At 40.0% G+C, this 17,443-nt stretch overlaps 1 protein-coding gene across 1 annotated transcript in view; it reads left to right on the forward strand.

Annotated features, from left to right (window-relative positions):
- Positions 1-10,864, forward strand: part of NAPEPLD (N-acyl phosphatidylethanolamine phospholipase D) — a 36,056-nt gene extending 25,192 nt beyond the window's left edge. Inside the window, exons 3-5 of the mRNA XM_089685602.1 lie at positions 2,202-2,848; positions 5,635-5,749; positions 8,775-10,864. Coding sequence (XP_089541728.1) covers positions 2,202-2,848; positions 5,635-5,749; positions 8,775-8,951 — 939 coding nt within the window. The 3' untranslated portion in view covers positions 8,952-10,864. The remainder of the gene's footprint in view (positions 1-2,201; positions 2,849-5,634; positions 5,750-8,774) is intronic.
- Positions 10,865-17,443: the final 6,579 nt, after the last annotated feature.

Genomic DNA, 17,443 nt, shown 5'->3' on the forward strand with positions numbered 1-17,443 from the left:
TCTGTACATGTCAGCGTGTATGTACATGTGTATGTCTGTGTGTGTATTTCTGTGTATGTACATGTATCTGTGTATGCGTGTCTATACGTGCGTGTGTGTGTGTGTGTGTGTGTGTGTGTGTGTACAGGTATCTCTGTTTGTGTGTGTTTTGTTGGTGGTGAGTAACTCGAAGGCCTGGATAATAGCTCAGGACTTGAAATTTTAGACCTGTTCTAGAAGAACTTGCGAATATTGCCAGGGGCACCACCGACAAGCTCTCTAGAATATGGGCATGTTGGTTTGAGTTCAATCCACTTCTTTGTGTTGTGATATCATCTCATGCCTCTGAGGGATCTCTATTGCTTTTGTGGCTGTTCCCTGTTTATGATGGGTTTTCCTTTAGCCTTACCCTTTTCTTCCTACTCGACTCTTTTCCCACTTTCCTTTTACTTCCCCTTTGCTTTTTCTACTGAGAATTAAAAATGATGCACTCTATGTAAGCCATATTGTATGCATTTGTAATGGCTCTTGGATTACTACTTGTACACTGTACTTTTGTGACTACTACACAGTTTTTGTCTATTGGCTGTCTCTGATGTGACCCATCATTGTAACATGTTCTCCCATTCACAAGAGCTTCTGTGTTTTTGTTCTAATTTTTATTTGAACATGTAATGAAAGAAAATATTAAACAATAAAAAAACCTTCCAGAGCTCAAGTGGTTAAACTTTTCTTTCCTCCAACGGTCCCATCCCTCCCTGACATCTTCCCCTGTGTGACGGTTTTTGGCCATTTCCATTGGCTGATGCTGGATGACGTCACTCCTGCTTATGCGCAGAAGGCCAGTGTGCACAGCTAAGTTTACATGATGAGGAATGCTGCAAACAGGCAGGTAAGTGTGTTTTTTTTGCAGAAGAGCATTGCATGTCTCTTCTGCATTAAAAAAAAATGCCTGCTTGCAGGGAACAGCAGCGGAACTTTCGTTCCGCTTTATATTTTCAGGTCCAACAGTACTGCTTGGTTTGAGAAGAAGGGAACACCCTGAAATCTAGTCCTGAAAATGTGACTGTTAGTGCAAATAAAGTATCTCAGAGATTGTACTGAATTGTTTTGCGACATTAATGTGGAATTTAGATTGGAATAATCTAGTTCAGTTGTCTTTTTCCATTAATATTTGTGTGGCCTTGGAGTCATACATTACCAGTCTCCATTTCTTTGTCTGAAAGTCATTTGCACAGGTTCACTTTTTATATGCCTGCACTTTGCATTGTCATTTGGCCTGTCACTCAACGTGATAACTGATACTGATAACAAGTTCAATCAGGTGCCACTGATACAGGTAATGAGTGCAGGACAGAGGAGCCTCTTAAAGAAGAAGGTACAGGTCTGTGAGAGCCAGAAATCTTGCTTGTTTGTAGGTGACCAAATACTTATTTTCCACCATAATTTGCAAATAAATTCTTTCCAAATCAGCCAATGTGATTGTCTGGATTTTCTTTCTCATTTTGTCTCTCATAGTTGAGGTCTACCTATGATACCAATTACAGGCCTCTCTCATCTTTTTAAGTGGGAGAACTTGCACAATTGGTGGCTGACTATATACTTTTTTGCCCCACTGTATAGCATACTCACAAAAAGCTGTCCATTGTTTGCTAACTCAGTTGTAGATTCATTTATTTGTTTGATTCATCACAAATGCAATTGTCCCATCTTTCTTTTTAAATCATTTTTTTAATGTGTATGTAAACCCTAACTATGAACTACTGTTATTTTGCTCCCTTTATGGTCTGATAAATATAAAAGCATTTTGTAATAATTTTTAAGTGCAAAAAAACTGTTGATCTTGTCAGACATTCAGAGCCTGTGTGTGTTATCTCAAAGACACTATTTAGCCCTCCATGTTCTTTTCTTTGATCTCTGAAGCCAGTTGTTCCAAATATAAGAAGACAGTGGATGTTGTGTAGTTTAGTAAAAGACAATGGGCAGGACTGACACTCAGTCCACAAAAGGCCACAATATGAAAGAGCTCAGCGGATTTCTGTCAAATCAACAGGTATTTTCCTTGTAGCATCTTTCATAGAATAACACATGGGCAGATGTGCATGTGTAGCAAAGATGTACTAAATATGAATTGTTTTTGTTTTTTTTTCCTTGACATATCCATTGTTTTATTTCATTTAAAATGTGTATACTGGTAACAATCTTGTTTTTTTTTCCTCTAGGAACTTGATCGGGAACTTCCAATTATTGAGCCATATTTTGTGCAACATCCTGAGTCTGCAGGCAAGATAGAGAATGGAATACGGATCACCTGGCTGGGGCATGCATCAGTCATGGTGGAAATGGATGACTTGATATTTCTGACAGATCCTGTCTTCAGTCAGAGAGCCTCTCCAATAAGTATTGCAGGCCCAAAGCGTTTTAGAGGACCACCATGTACTGTAGAGCAGCTTCCAAAAATCGATGCTGTTGTGATCAGTCACAACCATTATGATCACTTGGATTACAACACTGTACTTGGACTGAATCAGCGGTTTGGTACTGAACTGAGGTGGTTTGTTCCCTTGGGGCTCTTAAACTGGATGCAAAGCTGTGGCTGTGAAAATGTAATTGAATTAGACTGGTGGGAGCAAAATTGTGTTCCTGGACATGATGAGGTGACCTTTGTTTTTACCCCCTGCCAGCACTGGTGCAAAAGGACACCATTTGATGATAACAGAGTACTATGGGGTAGCTGGTCTGTTCTCGGACCCTCAAATAGGTTTTTTTTTGCCGGCGACACTGGTTATTGTGCTGCTTTTGAACAGATTGGGAAAAGATTTGGACCCTTTGATGTAGCAGCAATTCCCATTGGAGCCTATGAGCCAAGGTATGGGAGAGTTTGTTGTGCAACCAAAAAAAAACTTTATATTTTCTTTGTAAATGAAAAGAGAATAATAAAAATATAAATGGCAAGCACATACATCATTAGCATTGAACCGTATTAGTAGTAGAGTATTACAATGTGAAATAACTGAATTAGTGATTGCACACAGCACAGATTTAGTCATGCAGTTCTTATTCTAGGATTTACAAGCCATGCTCTCTTGGCCAACATTTTGAAGGATTGTATATACTATCTCTTGGCTTTATTTTAAACTTGCCACCTAAGACAACATTAGCTCTTTGGTTTAAGCACTCATTTGGATATTAATACTACAGAGAAGAGTTGTGCACATTTTAAAATAGTCCCAATTACAGCTGACATTTATTCCTGGCAATAGAAGGAGCTGAAGACTCATACAAGCAACCTTTAGTTCCATACCTACCAGGCCTAAATCCAAGTGGAGAAAAATTGTGCCCAGCAGTGGGCGATCTGCCAGCTTGAGCTAGATCTCTACACTGGATTACTAGCAGGTAGTAGATGTTTCATCCTCTCCAACCTTACCCAAAATGGAGAGATGACTTAACTTCCATCCAAATCTAGTATTTTAGATTTGCTGGCTGTTGGAGGTTTTATTGACCATTCCACTGTTGGTCACATTTTGCAGCTCTGGTAGGAAGATCTTATGTCCGCAAACAGATTTAAAAAGAACTAATCCAATAAAATGTATATCTGATTGGAGCTCTGGTCCTATTGAAGTATATGGGGCCAGAAACACATTCTGATGCACCAAAAGAAGCTCATCATGTTACATTGCTGTGATCAGGCACGATAGAAAATTATGCGATTTTTTTTTTTTTTTTTTTTTTTTTTTTTTTTTTTTTTTTTTTTTTTTTTTTTCCCCCCCCATGCATGTTTATTGCAACTCAATGACAGATGCAGAAGAAATCGCAATAATGTGAACAGTGCCTTATTGTTTGGTTCCATTTAAAACAATTAGATTTTTATACTTGCTGTAAAACAGAGTTCATTGAAGGACAGCCAGATCAGAAGGTGGTGTAATAACCTAATGATCTACTGATCCAGCTGTGTCGTTCAATGAACAAAAGAAAAAAATGGGATTTTTGTACTCACTGTAAATTTTTTTTTTTTTTTTTTTTTTTTTTTTTTTTCCTTTGGGTTAATTGAAGCCGGATGAGTAGATCATTGGGGTATTATACCACCTACTGATCAAGCTGTGTCCTATACAACAGAGATAATAGACAAGGAAGTGCAGCGCTGGAATAAATAAATCGTCCAAAAGACTCTGCGTATACAATCACTAACACCACCAAATAAAATAATTCAATCTAAAATCAGAAATTGGTAAAATCTAAAAGTTCCAATGTAAACAATATATAAAGCGACTCTCCTGCTTAATGACTCTGGATCCGGTAACAGTGCAGTAGTGGTAATAGTAATGCGCATAATTAATGCACCTTATGTTATAATCCAGATGTCATCAGACAGGTATTATGTAGATGGACTTCCCTCTCAGAGATGGTGGGTCATCAGGTTAGATGTTATAGGGTTGGTAAAGATGGTCCTCGTCCTTTAAAGCTCCTTTACATTCAACCTGAAGTAACTCTCTGGATATGCAGATCAACTCTCAGGGTATGGCATATTGCCTCAGCTCCACATCCCACGAGATTTCACGGCCTTCTACCAAATCCCACGAGATCTGCGAGCGGGGTAGCAACCCCATAACATCTAACCTGACGACCCCCCATCTCTGAGAGGAAAGTCCATCTACATAATACCTGTCTGATGACATCTGGATTATAACATAAGTGCATTAATTATGCGCGTCCTGTGAGTGTGCATTATCAGTACCACTACTGCACTGATACCAGATCCAGAGTCATTAAGCACGAGAGTCACTTTATATACTGTTTACATTGGAACGTTTTGATTCTGCCAATTTATGATTTTAGAGTGAATTATTTTATTTGGTGGTTTTAGTGATTGTATACGCAAAGTCTTTTGGACAATTTATTTATTGCAGCGCTGTACTTCCTTGTCTATTTTCTATGTTTTAGGGTGCTATTGGTTACCTTTTTGTGCACAGCAGCTTTTTTGGTTTATTTTATTTAAGGCGCTTGCACCTCCTTTATTTATATTTCTATACAAAAGAGAACTTTAGACCTAAAGTGAAAATATTGTTTTTGTTAGTATATCTGAACATTTTACAGAAAACTTAAAGTGTAACTAGTCAAAATGGCATTCGATGGGCAAAACCACTGCCAAACATGACCCATTAAAATTCATTGGACTATGCAGCAATCAAGTACAGTACACATGGTTGTGGCTTGGTGGTTAGCCTTAGGGTTAAAACGGGCAGTGAGGATGCAATGTATTGCATTCCAGTTGCCTTTCAGGGACCCTAGTAAAAGTAATCCACCACAGATCACTATTCTAAGGAACGGCAAGGGCTGCCACACATTAGAATAACCCTTACATCAATATAAAAAAAACCTGCACAGCTTCATATAAAAAGCAAAAAATAGGCTATTTCCACAACCTTTAGTATTTGGGTTTACATACATTTATACGCCATAAAAATCAACCAGACCAACTTTCCTAGCTTGTGTCTATACATTTTACTTGGGATGATTAAAATGTATATGTCAAGAATTCTGCAGATAAATATAATGTGCATGAAATATTATAAGTAATGCACTCAAAGTATTTCTGAAACTTATTTAGTTTTTCTTCATCTGTGCAATTTTTAAATCTTATTTTCCTTTCTATAGATGGTTCATGAGGTGTCAACATGTGGATCCAGAAGAAGCGGTCAGAATTCATGCTGATGTCCGTGCCAAAAAGTCTGTTGGGATTCACTGGGGAACATTTGCACTAGCTAATGAGGTACCATCGTTTTCCAGTATGAACCTTTTGCTAGTGAGGCCCTGTCACCAACTTAACAAATTGCAAGTAAAAGCCCAGAAAAATCATGTATTTTAAAGATGTACTTTGTGTACTACTTCAGGAAGAGTCAGGTCCCTAGCACAGGCCACATCCTCATTGCATGTCATAGCACTCGCTTCTAGAACATCTAATTACTCTTTGTACTGGCCTAGCTTCTCTGCCCCTGTCTTCTTCTACTTACCTTACCTTTTGTGTAGCTGCTGAGGGAGGACCAAAGGGAAATACTATAGCATATCACAAAGTGTTACTAGTCCCAGGACCCTGCATTCTTTCTATCTGGTCTCCCACAGTACACAGAACAGGGACGTGCAATTATTTTAGTAAATATACATTGCTATATACATTTTTCTCATCAGCAATTAGCGCAGTCTTGTGACTTCTATCCGTGTTCAGCAGAGCACTAGTTAAAGCTTGTAGCAGTTTTTGTTCTGCTCCAGAAGGATGCAGAACCCCTGACCTCTGGTCAGTGCTGATCACATGCACTCTCCAATTAAAAAAAAAAAAAAAAACCTCTCTAGCAATACACACCAAACTGAGCATGTGCAGTGTGTCTCCACCCGATATATCTTATCAGGAAAGAAGGGAAGGATCAGAGAAGATAGGATCAAACAGCATTTTTACACAATGCAGAGGATTAACCCCTTAGGTTCCACAATGAGTATAACAAGCATGCTTTACTGCATATACAGACTGATTTTACTGTTGTGGGTTTAGTAACACTTTAAGAGACAGTTCAGAGTTTACTGATCTCACATCTAAGATAGCAGTGCCCAGCAGCAGTCTCAAGGCGTTCAATATCTATGCAACACATATATGTTTAATGTCTAAAATCTGTTGCATGTATATACACTACTCAGAAAAATTAAAGGAACACTTTTTTTAATCTAAGTATAGCATCAACTCAATTAAACTTCTGGGATAGTGGTTTGGTCAGTTAAGTAGCAGAGGGGGTTGTCAATCAGTTTTAGCTGCTTTTGGTGTTAATGAAATGAACAGGTGCACTAGATGGGTAACAATGACACATCCCCCCAAACGGAATGGTTTTACAGCTGGAGGCCACTTGAATTTTTTTTTTTTCCCCTACTCATCTTCTCTGTCTGTTTTTCATTAGGCTAGAGTCAGGGTCACTACTGGCGATACCTGGACCCTACAGAGGTTGCACAGGCAGTCCAACTCCTCCAGGATGGCACATCAATACAGAAGTCTCAAGAGTGTGGAGGAGATTTCAGGCGACAGGAAGTTACTCTAGAGGAGAGCTGGAGAGGGCTGTAGAAGGTCTTTAACCTATCAGCAGGGCTGGTATCTGCTCCTTTGTGCAAGGAGGAACAGGATGAGCACTGCCAGAGCCCCACAAAATATGCTCCAGCATCCAGCAGGCCACTGGTGTGAATGTCTCTGACCAAACAATCATAAACTGACTGCATGAGGGTGGCCTGATGGGCTGGCATACTGTAGTGTTTCCTATGTTCACTGCCTGGCACTATAGAGCTTGATTGGCATTTGCCACTGAACACCAGAACTGGCAGGTCCACCACTGGCGCCCTGTGCTTTTCACAGATGAGAGCACTGTCACCCTGAGCACATGTGACAGATGTGAAAGGGTCTGGAGAAACCATGGAGAATGTCATGCTGCCCATCACATCGTTCCTCATGGCTGTTTTGGTGGTGGGTCAGTGATTATCTGGGGAGGCATATCCATGAAGGGATGCACAGACCTCTATAGGCTATACAATGGCACCCTGACTGCCATTAGGTATCGGGGATGAAATTCTTGGACCTATTGTCAGACCCTACGCTGGTGCAGTGGGTCCTGGGTTCCTCCTGGTGCATGACAATGCCCGGCCTTATGTGGCGAAAGTATGCAGGCAGTTCCTAGAGCATAAAGGAATTGAAACCATTGAATGGTCCCCATACTCGCCTGATCCTAAATCCAATAGAACAGCTCTGGGATATTATGTTTCGGTCCATATGATGCTGCCAAGTTTCATCTCAGACTGTCCAGGAGCTCAGTGATGCCCTGGTCCAGATCTGGGCGGAAATACTCCAGGACACCATCCATCATCTCATTAGGAGCATGCCCCACCATTGTCAGGCATGCATACAAGCACATGGGGGCCATACAAACTACTGAGTACCATTTTGAGTTACTGCAATGTAATTTCAGCAGAGTGGACCAGCCTGCTGCATCATTTTTTCACTTTGATTTTCAGGGGTTTCTGTGAATTTAGTCTGCTGTAGGATGATCATTTTCATTTCCAGCAAACGATGACGTATCCTTGCGTTCCTAACACATTATCCAGCATGATCTTTTTCCTCATTGAGATATGTGTTTTCAAAGTGTTCCTTTAATTCTTTTGAGCAGTGTATGATCATATGTGAAGATTGTTGATATAAATGGTCTGGTGAAAAGTAGAACTAAGCTTTTGCAACTGCTTTTTAGCAGCACCAAACTAAATAGCTACAGTACATCCAGACAAATCTCCCATTACAAATCACGGGTGATTTTGCCCATTGTTACTGAAACGTTGACTGCTGAAATGACCCAAAATCTTCTCCCCAAGTGGGCAGAACAAACACCGCATAAAATACCACTGGCAGGGTAGAGTGAGCATTCCTTAACCCAAGATGGGCATTCTCAGGGTGATCTGGGCCTGGCTGCAACCAGCTTAAATCAGATGATGCTATCGTTCCTGAGGAGGCAGCAAGTAAAAGAGACTGCTGACTTGTTCTGCTTCCTTTATAATTAAATTTGTCTGTTATTCAGGTTTATTTCACAGCTAGCTGTCAATCAACCTTTTTCTGACCATTGTTAATCTGAAATGTGCACACACAATATTTCATTTGTCCTGAACATAATGGAAATATACATTCTCTTTGGGGTGTGTCTAATATACCAAAAAGTACACATAATGCATAGTTTAATATATAAAAGTACGTAGATCAACTGTGAATTTTCTGTTCCCAGCATTACTTGGACCCACCACTGAAACTGAGCGAAGCATTGGAACGATATGGACTTGGGCAGGAAGATTTCATAGTCCTGAACCATGGAGCTTCCAAACTCTTTAACACATCAATCAATGGTGACCTAAAGGAAGTAAATAATGACAGCGTGCAGCTGAACCGGCATCTGGTGTTTTAACTTTCCTACTGACTTGCACCAAAGTTTGTGTACATTTTTATCAGGAAACCTAGGACAGGCGTTGCAAATGTGTATTACCTAACACATTGAATTGTGCTTTTGGAAATGACTACATTTAGAGCAAAGTAAGCTAGTCTATGCCAAACATTTTACGGTTGGACATACACATTGCTTGCAGATTGAGACACATTACCATATTGCATTGATTGTGCCTTTTTTCGCAAAATGTAACACTTTGGTTGTGATGCATACATTGCATGTACTCACATTTTGGCATGCAAACTACCTGTAATTTATCTTTTCCATATAACGGCATACCATGGTGTAATGTGTATGTAATCCATATCTGCTAATATTAACAGTACTGTGTATTTTCCACTTTGCATACTGAGTCATAGCTAAGCAGTAATTATGTAGACAATTACCTGCCTTTTTCACACAACCCACTGATTTACTGATGAGTTGCAGCGACATGGCAGGAAATAGGAGCAGAGATGGATTTATTAGTCATGCTAACAAAAACACAAACTAAAACAAATAAGGGCTTGTTCACGCCATGTCTGTTGTGCTGCATTTTTCTACATACTCCTGTACATGTATGGTGTGCTAAATCTAAGCCTACGTCCCACATCTATTAGTGAGGGGACTACATCCAGTACCATAATACAGAGGAACATAAAGAATAATGACCAAACATGGACCTGCTGTACATGTGCCTTGGGTAAGCTAATATTCCCACAACCATTACCATTAGTGTACATTGATAACCCCCACTTCTCCATTACAAAAAAAAAATATTTAAACACACCGTATTACAAATATTGCACATGGGCTGGCAGTGAAAGAACACAAACACACAGTCAACAAATCATGCAGTGCTGATGATGTTGCTATAGTATGTCAGCGATGGCTATGGTGAGAATTTATGTAGTTATTACTTTGCATACTCGTGTATGCAATCAATGGAATAGATGAATGAGAGTTGCGTGAAAAAAAATATCTAGCAAATACATGTGAATAACGGGACTATTTCTGTTCATCAGTCTTTTAAAAAAAAAAAAAAAGAAGCTTTCCCCCCCTCCAAGGTAGCATAATGTGCTAGTATGCTTCGCATGCTGGCACATTATGGAAGACTTTCCTTAAAATGAAGCTCTCCACCAGTATGTTGACAGGGCTTCCATCTTCACCCAGTGTGACTGGCTGAGGCATGATGACGTCACTCCCTGGGCGTGGCAGAGTTGTGCCTTTCCTTCAGATCGCATGTGCTGGTGATGTCGCGGGCTGCTGCTCGCTGGAATATCCCCTGAATGGTTATAGGAGATATTAATTTTACCTACAGCTAAGCTTACCTGTAGGTAAAAACAAAGTTTATTACCACTTTAATGGTAGAAATATAGCCAGCGCATAAATTACACAGAAACCACTGGCCTTAGTATATGTACTAACCAGTGCAATATTAATAAGGTAGTGATAGTGTGTTATAAATTATTAGCTATAGAGCTAATCCAGAAGTTTATGCAAGGTGTGAGCACTCCACTGCAAACCTAACATGTCTTGTCGCTGATTAGCAGGGTCTGGTGTAACCATATAATGGGTGCTGCGGTGCTCTCTTCTGCAGGTTCTATCAGAGTTGGTACTTTTCAGACTCAGACCTGTTTTCTATTCACAAATTTAAAAGGTTCAACTTTGCTTCTTTCAGTACTGGCTGGCATTTTAACTTTCAGTACTGGCTGGCATTAAGTGCTCTTATGATCACCTAAATGGAAATAATGTATATATAGCTTAAAAAGCTTGTGGCTTCAGCCCCGTCAGGATTTGTGTGATATGGGTAAGGGTAAGGTTATCAAAACTGTTTGATAGTTTTTAATACAGTAATACCACTTTAGAAAAGAATAAATGTTTTTGAAATGTGAGGCCATGATTGACTGGTAAATCTTATTTAAGACATCAGATGGTAAGAGGTTTTCCTGTCCTTGATTGCTTCTCAGAAGACCCAGTATGATTTCCATGGCCATGTTGTGCCAATTATTATTTTAGGTTTTACTTTTTACAGTTCCCAAGTGTCAACGTAGATGCCGTAGGGAGTTGTGATATCACTTACTCTTCTGCTCTGAAACAAAGAATTTACTTTTGAGTGACAGGAGGCAGAAATCATCTCCACTGCAAAGCATAAAGAAAAACCAGTGGATAGTGTCACAGGAATAGCTGCACTGAGCCCAGTAAGGCTCTCCACTAGCTAAACAATTGTCAGAGCCTGATCAGGATTGTGTGAGTGTGATGAAAAAAAAAAAACATGAAATAAAAAAAGGACGAGGCTGAGAATAAAAAAAAAAAATATATATACAAACCTTGAAAAAGCAATATGGATATACTAATATCTAAAAGGGGGTAGATCAGATTAGAAACAGTCCAAAAGTTGCTATAACTAAGAGGGTGCTGCTGCTGAACTGACATGAACCTGTGTAAATAAGAAAGGAGGGAGAGGAGTACACACCCCATAGTGTAGCATGCATAAGGAAGTTTAATGGACAAAATAAAAGCCATAGTTGCACTCACAAACAACGTTGGGGTATAGCGGCTTGGAGAATAAGTCCAGAGCCAGTGTATGAGTTATCTCAGATCCCCACCCTGCCTACTCACTGGGGAAAGCACAGGCTGAAATGGAAATGACACTGCTGGCAGAGATGGTTGGAGCTGCTGCCAGGGCTGGAGTGCAAGAGCCAGAAGCCTCCTGTTGTCACTGCTGTGTACCCCAAAATACAGGGGCTTGTTTCAAACAATTATGCTTCTTTATGTTTTTTTTTTTCTAGCTCCAAGTTTCAGTTTGCATTTGTCAGTCCTCAAAAAGATGTAGAGAATTAATATTTTGTGTGGAAGCCTTAAGAAATTATATGATTACAACCTGGCACCCAACAGATTATTGTAGCATAGAGCTGGCCATGCACCCACAAACCAACAGATTCCTTCATCCACACTAAACAGTGCAGATGGACAAATCTGCAGTACTGGCTATTATATTCTGACAGCTTGTACGGGCAGCTGTCAGAATACTGAAACAGCATTTGCATCTGATTAGATGGAGCAAGCATGGATGGATCTGCATTGTTCGCCATTATATGTTGACCGCTTACACTGGCAGAATTCCTGAACAGCGTTTGCATCCAATTGGATGCAGCTACTGTTCAGCCAACAATTTTCTAGCTGGCTCCTTTGATTTTTATTTTTTTTTTAAAGGAAGGCTGTTTAGGCGAGGGGTGCCAACAGGGCCTCCTACGGAGCAAATTTCAGCTGGTTAGACAAGAATTGGACAAAATTTGCTCAGTATATGGCCAGCTTTAGTGGTGCACCAAGGTTAACATAAGGGTCCAGACACACACTAGGCAGTTAAAAAAAAAAAAAAAAAATGCTCATGTTGCACAAGAGTTAAGAGAGTTTATGGGCATTTGCTTTTAGAAGCATTTTTTCCCCCCAAAACATTCCCCTCTGCTCATTTTTTACTTAACCAGTTGCCCTTCCAAAAGGTTTTACCCCCTTCATGGCTAGGCTTATTTTTGCTATTCTGCACTGCACTACTTTAAAAGGCAATTGCGCAGTCATGCAACACTGTACCCAAAAGAAATTTTATAAATAAATTCACACAAATAGAGCTTTCTTTTGGTGGTATTTGGCCACCACTGGGGTTTTTAGTATATAAAATGAAAAAAAAAATGAAAATTTTTAAAATAAAAAACTATTTTTGAATTCTATAAAACCTATCCAATAAAAAAATTTTTTAAATCCCAATAAGTGTATATTATTTGGTTTGTGTTAAAGCGATCATTGACATACAGTGGGACTGTGATAGGGTGTTGGGCAATCTGACACTAGCTGTGGGGTACACTGACAGAAATAGTGGCACTAATACAGTGATCAGTGCTAATACTATACACTGCTACTGTGACACTGGATGGTACGGGGTTAAATGTGTGCTTAATTATTTATAATATCTGTAATATGTGCTGATTTTTTTTTTTCTTCGCTGATTATTAGGAAAAGGGAAAAAAATGGAAAGATCCTGTGATTGAACGGCGCTCTGGTACGTTAAACACTGAGCTGATCAGCGGGTCCCAATGCTCAATCGTTGGCTGGGACATGCTGCTTGGCTTGTGCCGTAATGAATCACAGCACAGCTGGCCCAGCAGGAACACGGATCACATACTAGGTACATGATCCAGTGCAGAATGGCCACAGTAAATCTAAGGTGGTAGTCAAGCAGATAATAAATGTACACTTAAAAATGCAGAATGCTTCTAAACACCATGTTTATGCCCCACGTTTAGAAAGCTCCTTTGAAAATATGTGATTCTGGTGGGGGTTGGATTTCTCTGCCTGAAAGCTCTTCTCCACAACCATGCTTGTAAACTTTCTAATATGTATGGAAAATAGACTAACAGAGCTATGTATACAGGCTGAAGGAAAAATAAAAATGCCAAAAGCCTATATAAGCAGCATTGGTTATGCCAAGTATGAATGGACCCTTACACTTGACAGTAAATGGATGGTGAGGCTGGATCTACAGCTGCTCATGACATTTTGTCTTCTGATTTATTCACTAACATTTTAAAACAATGTAGATTAAATACCTGGAGGTCAGCAAAGTGAAGGTGCCCATATGAAATGCCAGAGGTTTCATACAGTATGCTAATGGTTAGTCAAGAAAGGTGCAGTCTATTAAACCATAGGACCCATTTAGATTTCATGATATTCCTGACTGCAGTAAGCTGATATCTGGTAGGATGCTTTGGTTTACTGTACTTTGCATATTTTTGCACTGCCTGATTGAATTTGCCCAATTATGGTTTATTTCCATAATAGCATATACATTTTTTGAAACATGAATCAAAAAACATACATGGTTATATATTTTATATATAAACTATTTTTTTAATGTCATTTTAAAACTGATATTCTGACTTGAACTTGAAAATGTTCTCATATTTCTACTCCTAAAGTAGAACTGCACTGCATCTGAGCATCACAAACCAAAAATGCTGTTTAATTCATTTTTAATATTCAAAGCAAACTCACCCATGTACCTGTGCTTTATTTCCCTGAGAAATCAGTTTGAAAACCACCCTCCAAGCATTTGGTCATCTTGCGTAAGGGAAGATGAATCATGTATCATTTACTTCCTGGAATCCATCTGCTCTAAGCTCAGGCCAAGCTGAGCTAAGAACCCTCTCTCCCCTCCTGAAGATACTTTGGATGTATGACATTTGCCGAGGCATGGAAACCAGAAAGTAACTGGAAATGTTAGAAGAAAAAAAAAAAGTTTAGGTATGATATACATACCTATCTATTTACTAATGCTACCAGAATAAGGATTAAAAATATCCCATGTTGATTAAGCGAATGAAGTTCCACTTTAGAACTTGAAAGTAACTGAAAAACCAAGTGTTGTAGCAAAGGTTTATATTGTCAGATCCCTTTTCATATATTAGAGTTGTGGCTGCTTCCTTATTATTATTATTATTATTACTAAGAGTTTATATAGCGCCAAAGGGTTTGCTCAGCGCTGTACAATAGGGGGGGACAATACATGGCACAGTACAACAAAGACAGACAGCGTACGAGGGGTAAGAGGGCCCTGCTCTTACGAGCTTACAATCTAGGAGGGAGGGGGTAAAGGTACAGTAGGAAGTGGCTGGGGGGGATGAAGTGGTAGGAGGAATGAGGGAGGATGGCCGTTAGGTGAGGGTGGGGTAGGCTTCCCTGAAGAGATGGGTTTTGAGGGAGCGCCTGAATGTGAATAGAGAAGGCGACAGTCTGATGGATTGGGGCAGTGAGTTCCAGAGGATGGGGGAGGACCTGGAGAAGTCCTGCAGTCGTGCATGGGAGGAGGAGACCAGGGAGCAGGATAGAAGGAGGTCCTGTGAGGAGCGAAGGGTACGGGTAGGGTGGTACCTGGTGATCAGATTGGTGAGGTAGTCAGGGGCAGTGTTGTGAACGGCTTTGTAGGTCAGGGTAAGGAGTTTAAATTTGATGCGTTGGGCAATCGGGAGCCAGTGGAGGGAGAGGCAGAGGGGGGTGGCAGAGGTGGAGCGGGTGGTAAGGTGGATGAGTCTGGCAGCTGAGTTCAGGATGGTCTGGAGCGGGGAGAGCCTGCACTTGGGTAGGCCAGTGAGGAGGGAGTTGCAGTAGTCAAGGCGTGAGATGATGAGGGAGTGTACTAGAAGTTTGGTGGTGTCTGGGGTGAGGAAGGAGCGGATCTTGGCAATGTTGCGAAGATGGAGCCTGCATGTGTTTGTGAGTGACTTGACATGCGGTTGGAGGGAGAGGTTCGCGTCAAGAATGACGCCAAGGACTTTGGCTTGCGGGGCGGAAGTGATAGTGGAGTTGTTATGCTCTTGAATTATGAGGAAGATGCTGGAAAAAGATGCTTTGCCAGTTGTTATGCTCTCATGTCTAATGACCATGTGTAGAGATTGAAAAACTAAACAAAGCAGTGGATTTTCTCATCGCTTTCTATAATATAACTCATGCAACCAGCCATTACTGTTATAAAGCATATTGTGTCAGCGTTTTGTAAGTGTTCAAGCAGAGCAAAAACAGAATTCTGACAGAATGATTGACTTCGAGTTCTTAAAATAAAATGATTGAGTCTGTTATTTCTAGTATTATTTGGAGGACTGCTTTATTCAAATTCCTCACATAGATATTCTGTGTAGAAATTACATTGCATTGGTGTGGTCCTTTCCCAAACATTGCATGAACACGCCTCATGGTAGAAACAGGCCTTTATATTGCCTTCCTTACCAAATTGGTGCAGTGATCATTAGCTTTATGCGGCAGTAGATTCTGCAATTTCAGTTTAAAGCTCAGTCATGAAGGGCTGAACCACACGGGCAACATTATCTCATGTGTAGTATAGTTGCTTATTAGCTGTCAGCTTTTTGGCAGCATATTATTGCCAGGGCACTGCTAGTGATGTGATTACAAGCAAGACAATGCACTGGCATCTGATTTTAACCAAATGCTATACTATAAGCTAAACCCTGCACAGAGGCCCTCTCACTATATTTAGACAAGCACAAGCCAGAAGGCACACTCATAATGTAATGCATTTAAAATGAAAATGCACCAAGAAATTTATATTTTTCTACTGTGATCTGTTTTATGGAATAAACATGTACCGGATCCTTCAGGCTATTAACCCGTTATCTCCTGTATTTGGTGAATTATTTCCCCCCAATATTCCTGAAATTTAGGACACTCCCACCAAATATGTGCCATTGTGCCCTTAATCCCACATCCCCTCCAACATGAAGGTGATTTATCTACTCATTGCTTATGTGCCACACTTGGTGTAATATACCACCTAGCTGAAGATTTGTAGTTCATTTCCACCACTTTCATATCTATAGCCCCATGTGCCAATCTAAATATTTTCTTTCTCTGTTGCTCATCAAATGATATTCCACGTTCCCTTTTCCATTTTGCCACATACGGTGGGGGAGTAACTTCTGTTATTAAAGTAAGGATTTTATATATTCGAGAAGTACCATATTTCCATTCCCTACTTGTACTAGCCAATTGTTCAAATGGGTCGAAATCCACCATTGTCCTTAAGGGCTTAGGGAGTGTTGCAACAAAGTGTTTTAATTGGAAATATCGCCACTTATCTAACAAAAAACACTTTTTTTTAGCTGCTGAAAGGAGCATATATTTCTTCATTCATTATCTTTTTTAACTGTGCATCCCCTTTTCTTATCCATTTACCCGATATATTTTCTTTTCCTGGCAGGAAACAAATCTGAAGCCACTAACGGCATCAACATAGAATTAAATTCCCAGCCCATTTGTTTATGAAGTACATCCCAAACCCTAATTACGTTTTGTATATAAGTGCTCGTGCTCTCTGCCAACATTCGGTGTTGATAAGGCAACCACACCATCTTACTCAACTGTGTCCCAATTAATGTGTTTTCTATATTCACCCAACTTTTCCCTAGTGCATTGTGTGTCCAATCAACAACGATCCATTGACTTTTACTGCTGCTGAGGGTCGACTTTATAGCTTTCCTATCCACGCTCTCATTTTGGGACAAATTCCCAGAACTTCCACGGTATCCAACAAAGTCCCAATAAAAAAAGCTTTCTCTGCGTCTATTGATATCAGACTGGGGGATTTTTTCTTCTTGATTTTTTTATGAGGAATAATGATCTCAGCCCATTGTGTCTTCCCTCCCGCCCAGGGACAAATCCCATTTGATGTAGGTAAATCCAATCCGGGCATTAGGTCTTTCAACCTATTTGCCAGGACCTTTGCGTATAATTTGGTATCCACATTTAACAGTGATATGGGTCTATAACTAGCACATTGGGTTCCCTCTTTCTTAAGGATTGTAATATATGCTTGCAATGATTCCTCCCTCATTTCCATCCCCTCTCCTATATAAACTCAGTTTAGGGACTAATTGTTCTTTAAATTTTTTGTATTATCTCACAGTATA

This window comes from Staurois parvus, unplaced genomic scaffold (assembly GCF_062004578.1).
Source record: "Staurois parvus isolate SC_StPar_1 unplaced genomic scaffold, SC_StPar_1.0 ptg000019l, whole genome shotgun sequence".
Taxonomy (NCBI): Eukaryota; Metazoa; Chordata; class Amphibia; order Anura; family Ranidae; genus Staurois; species Staurois parvus.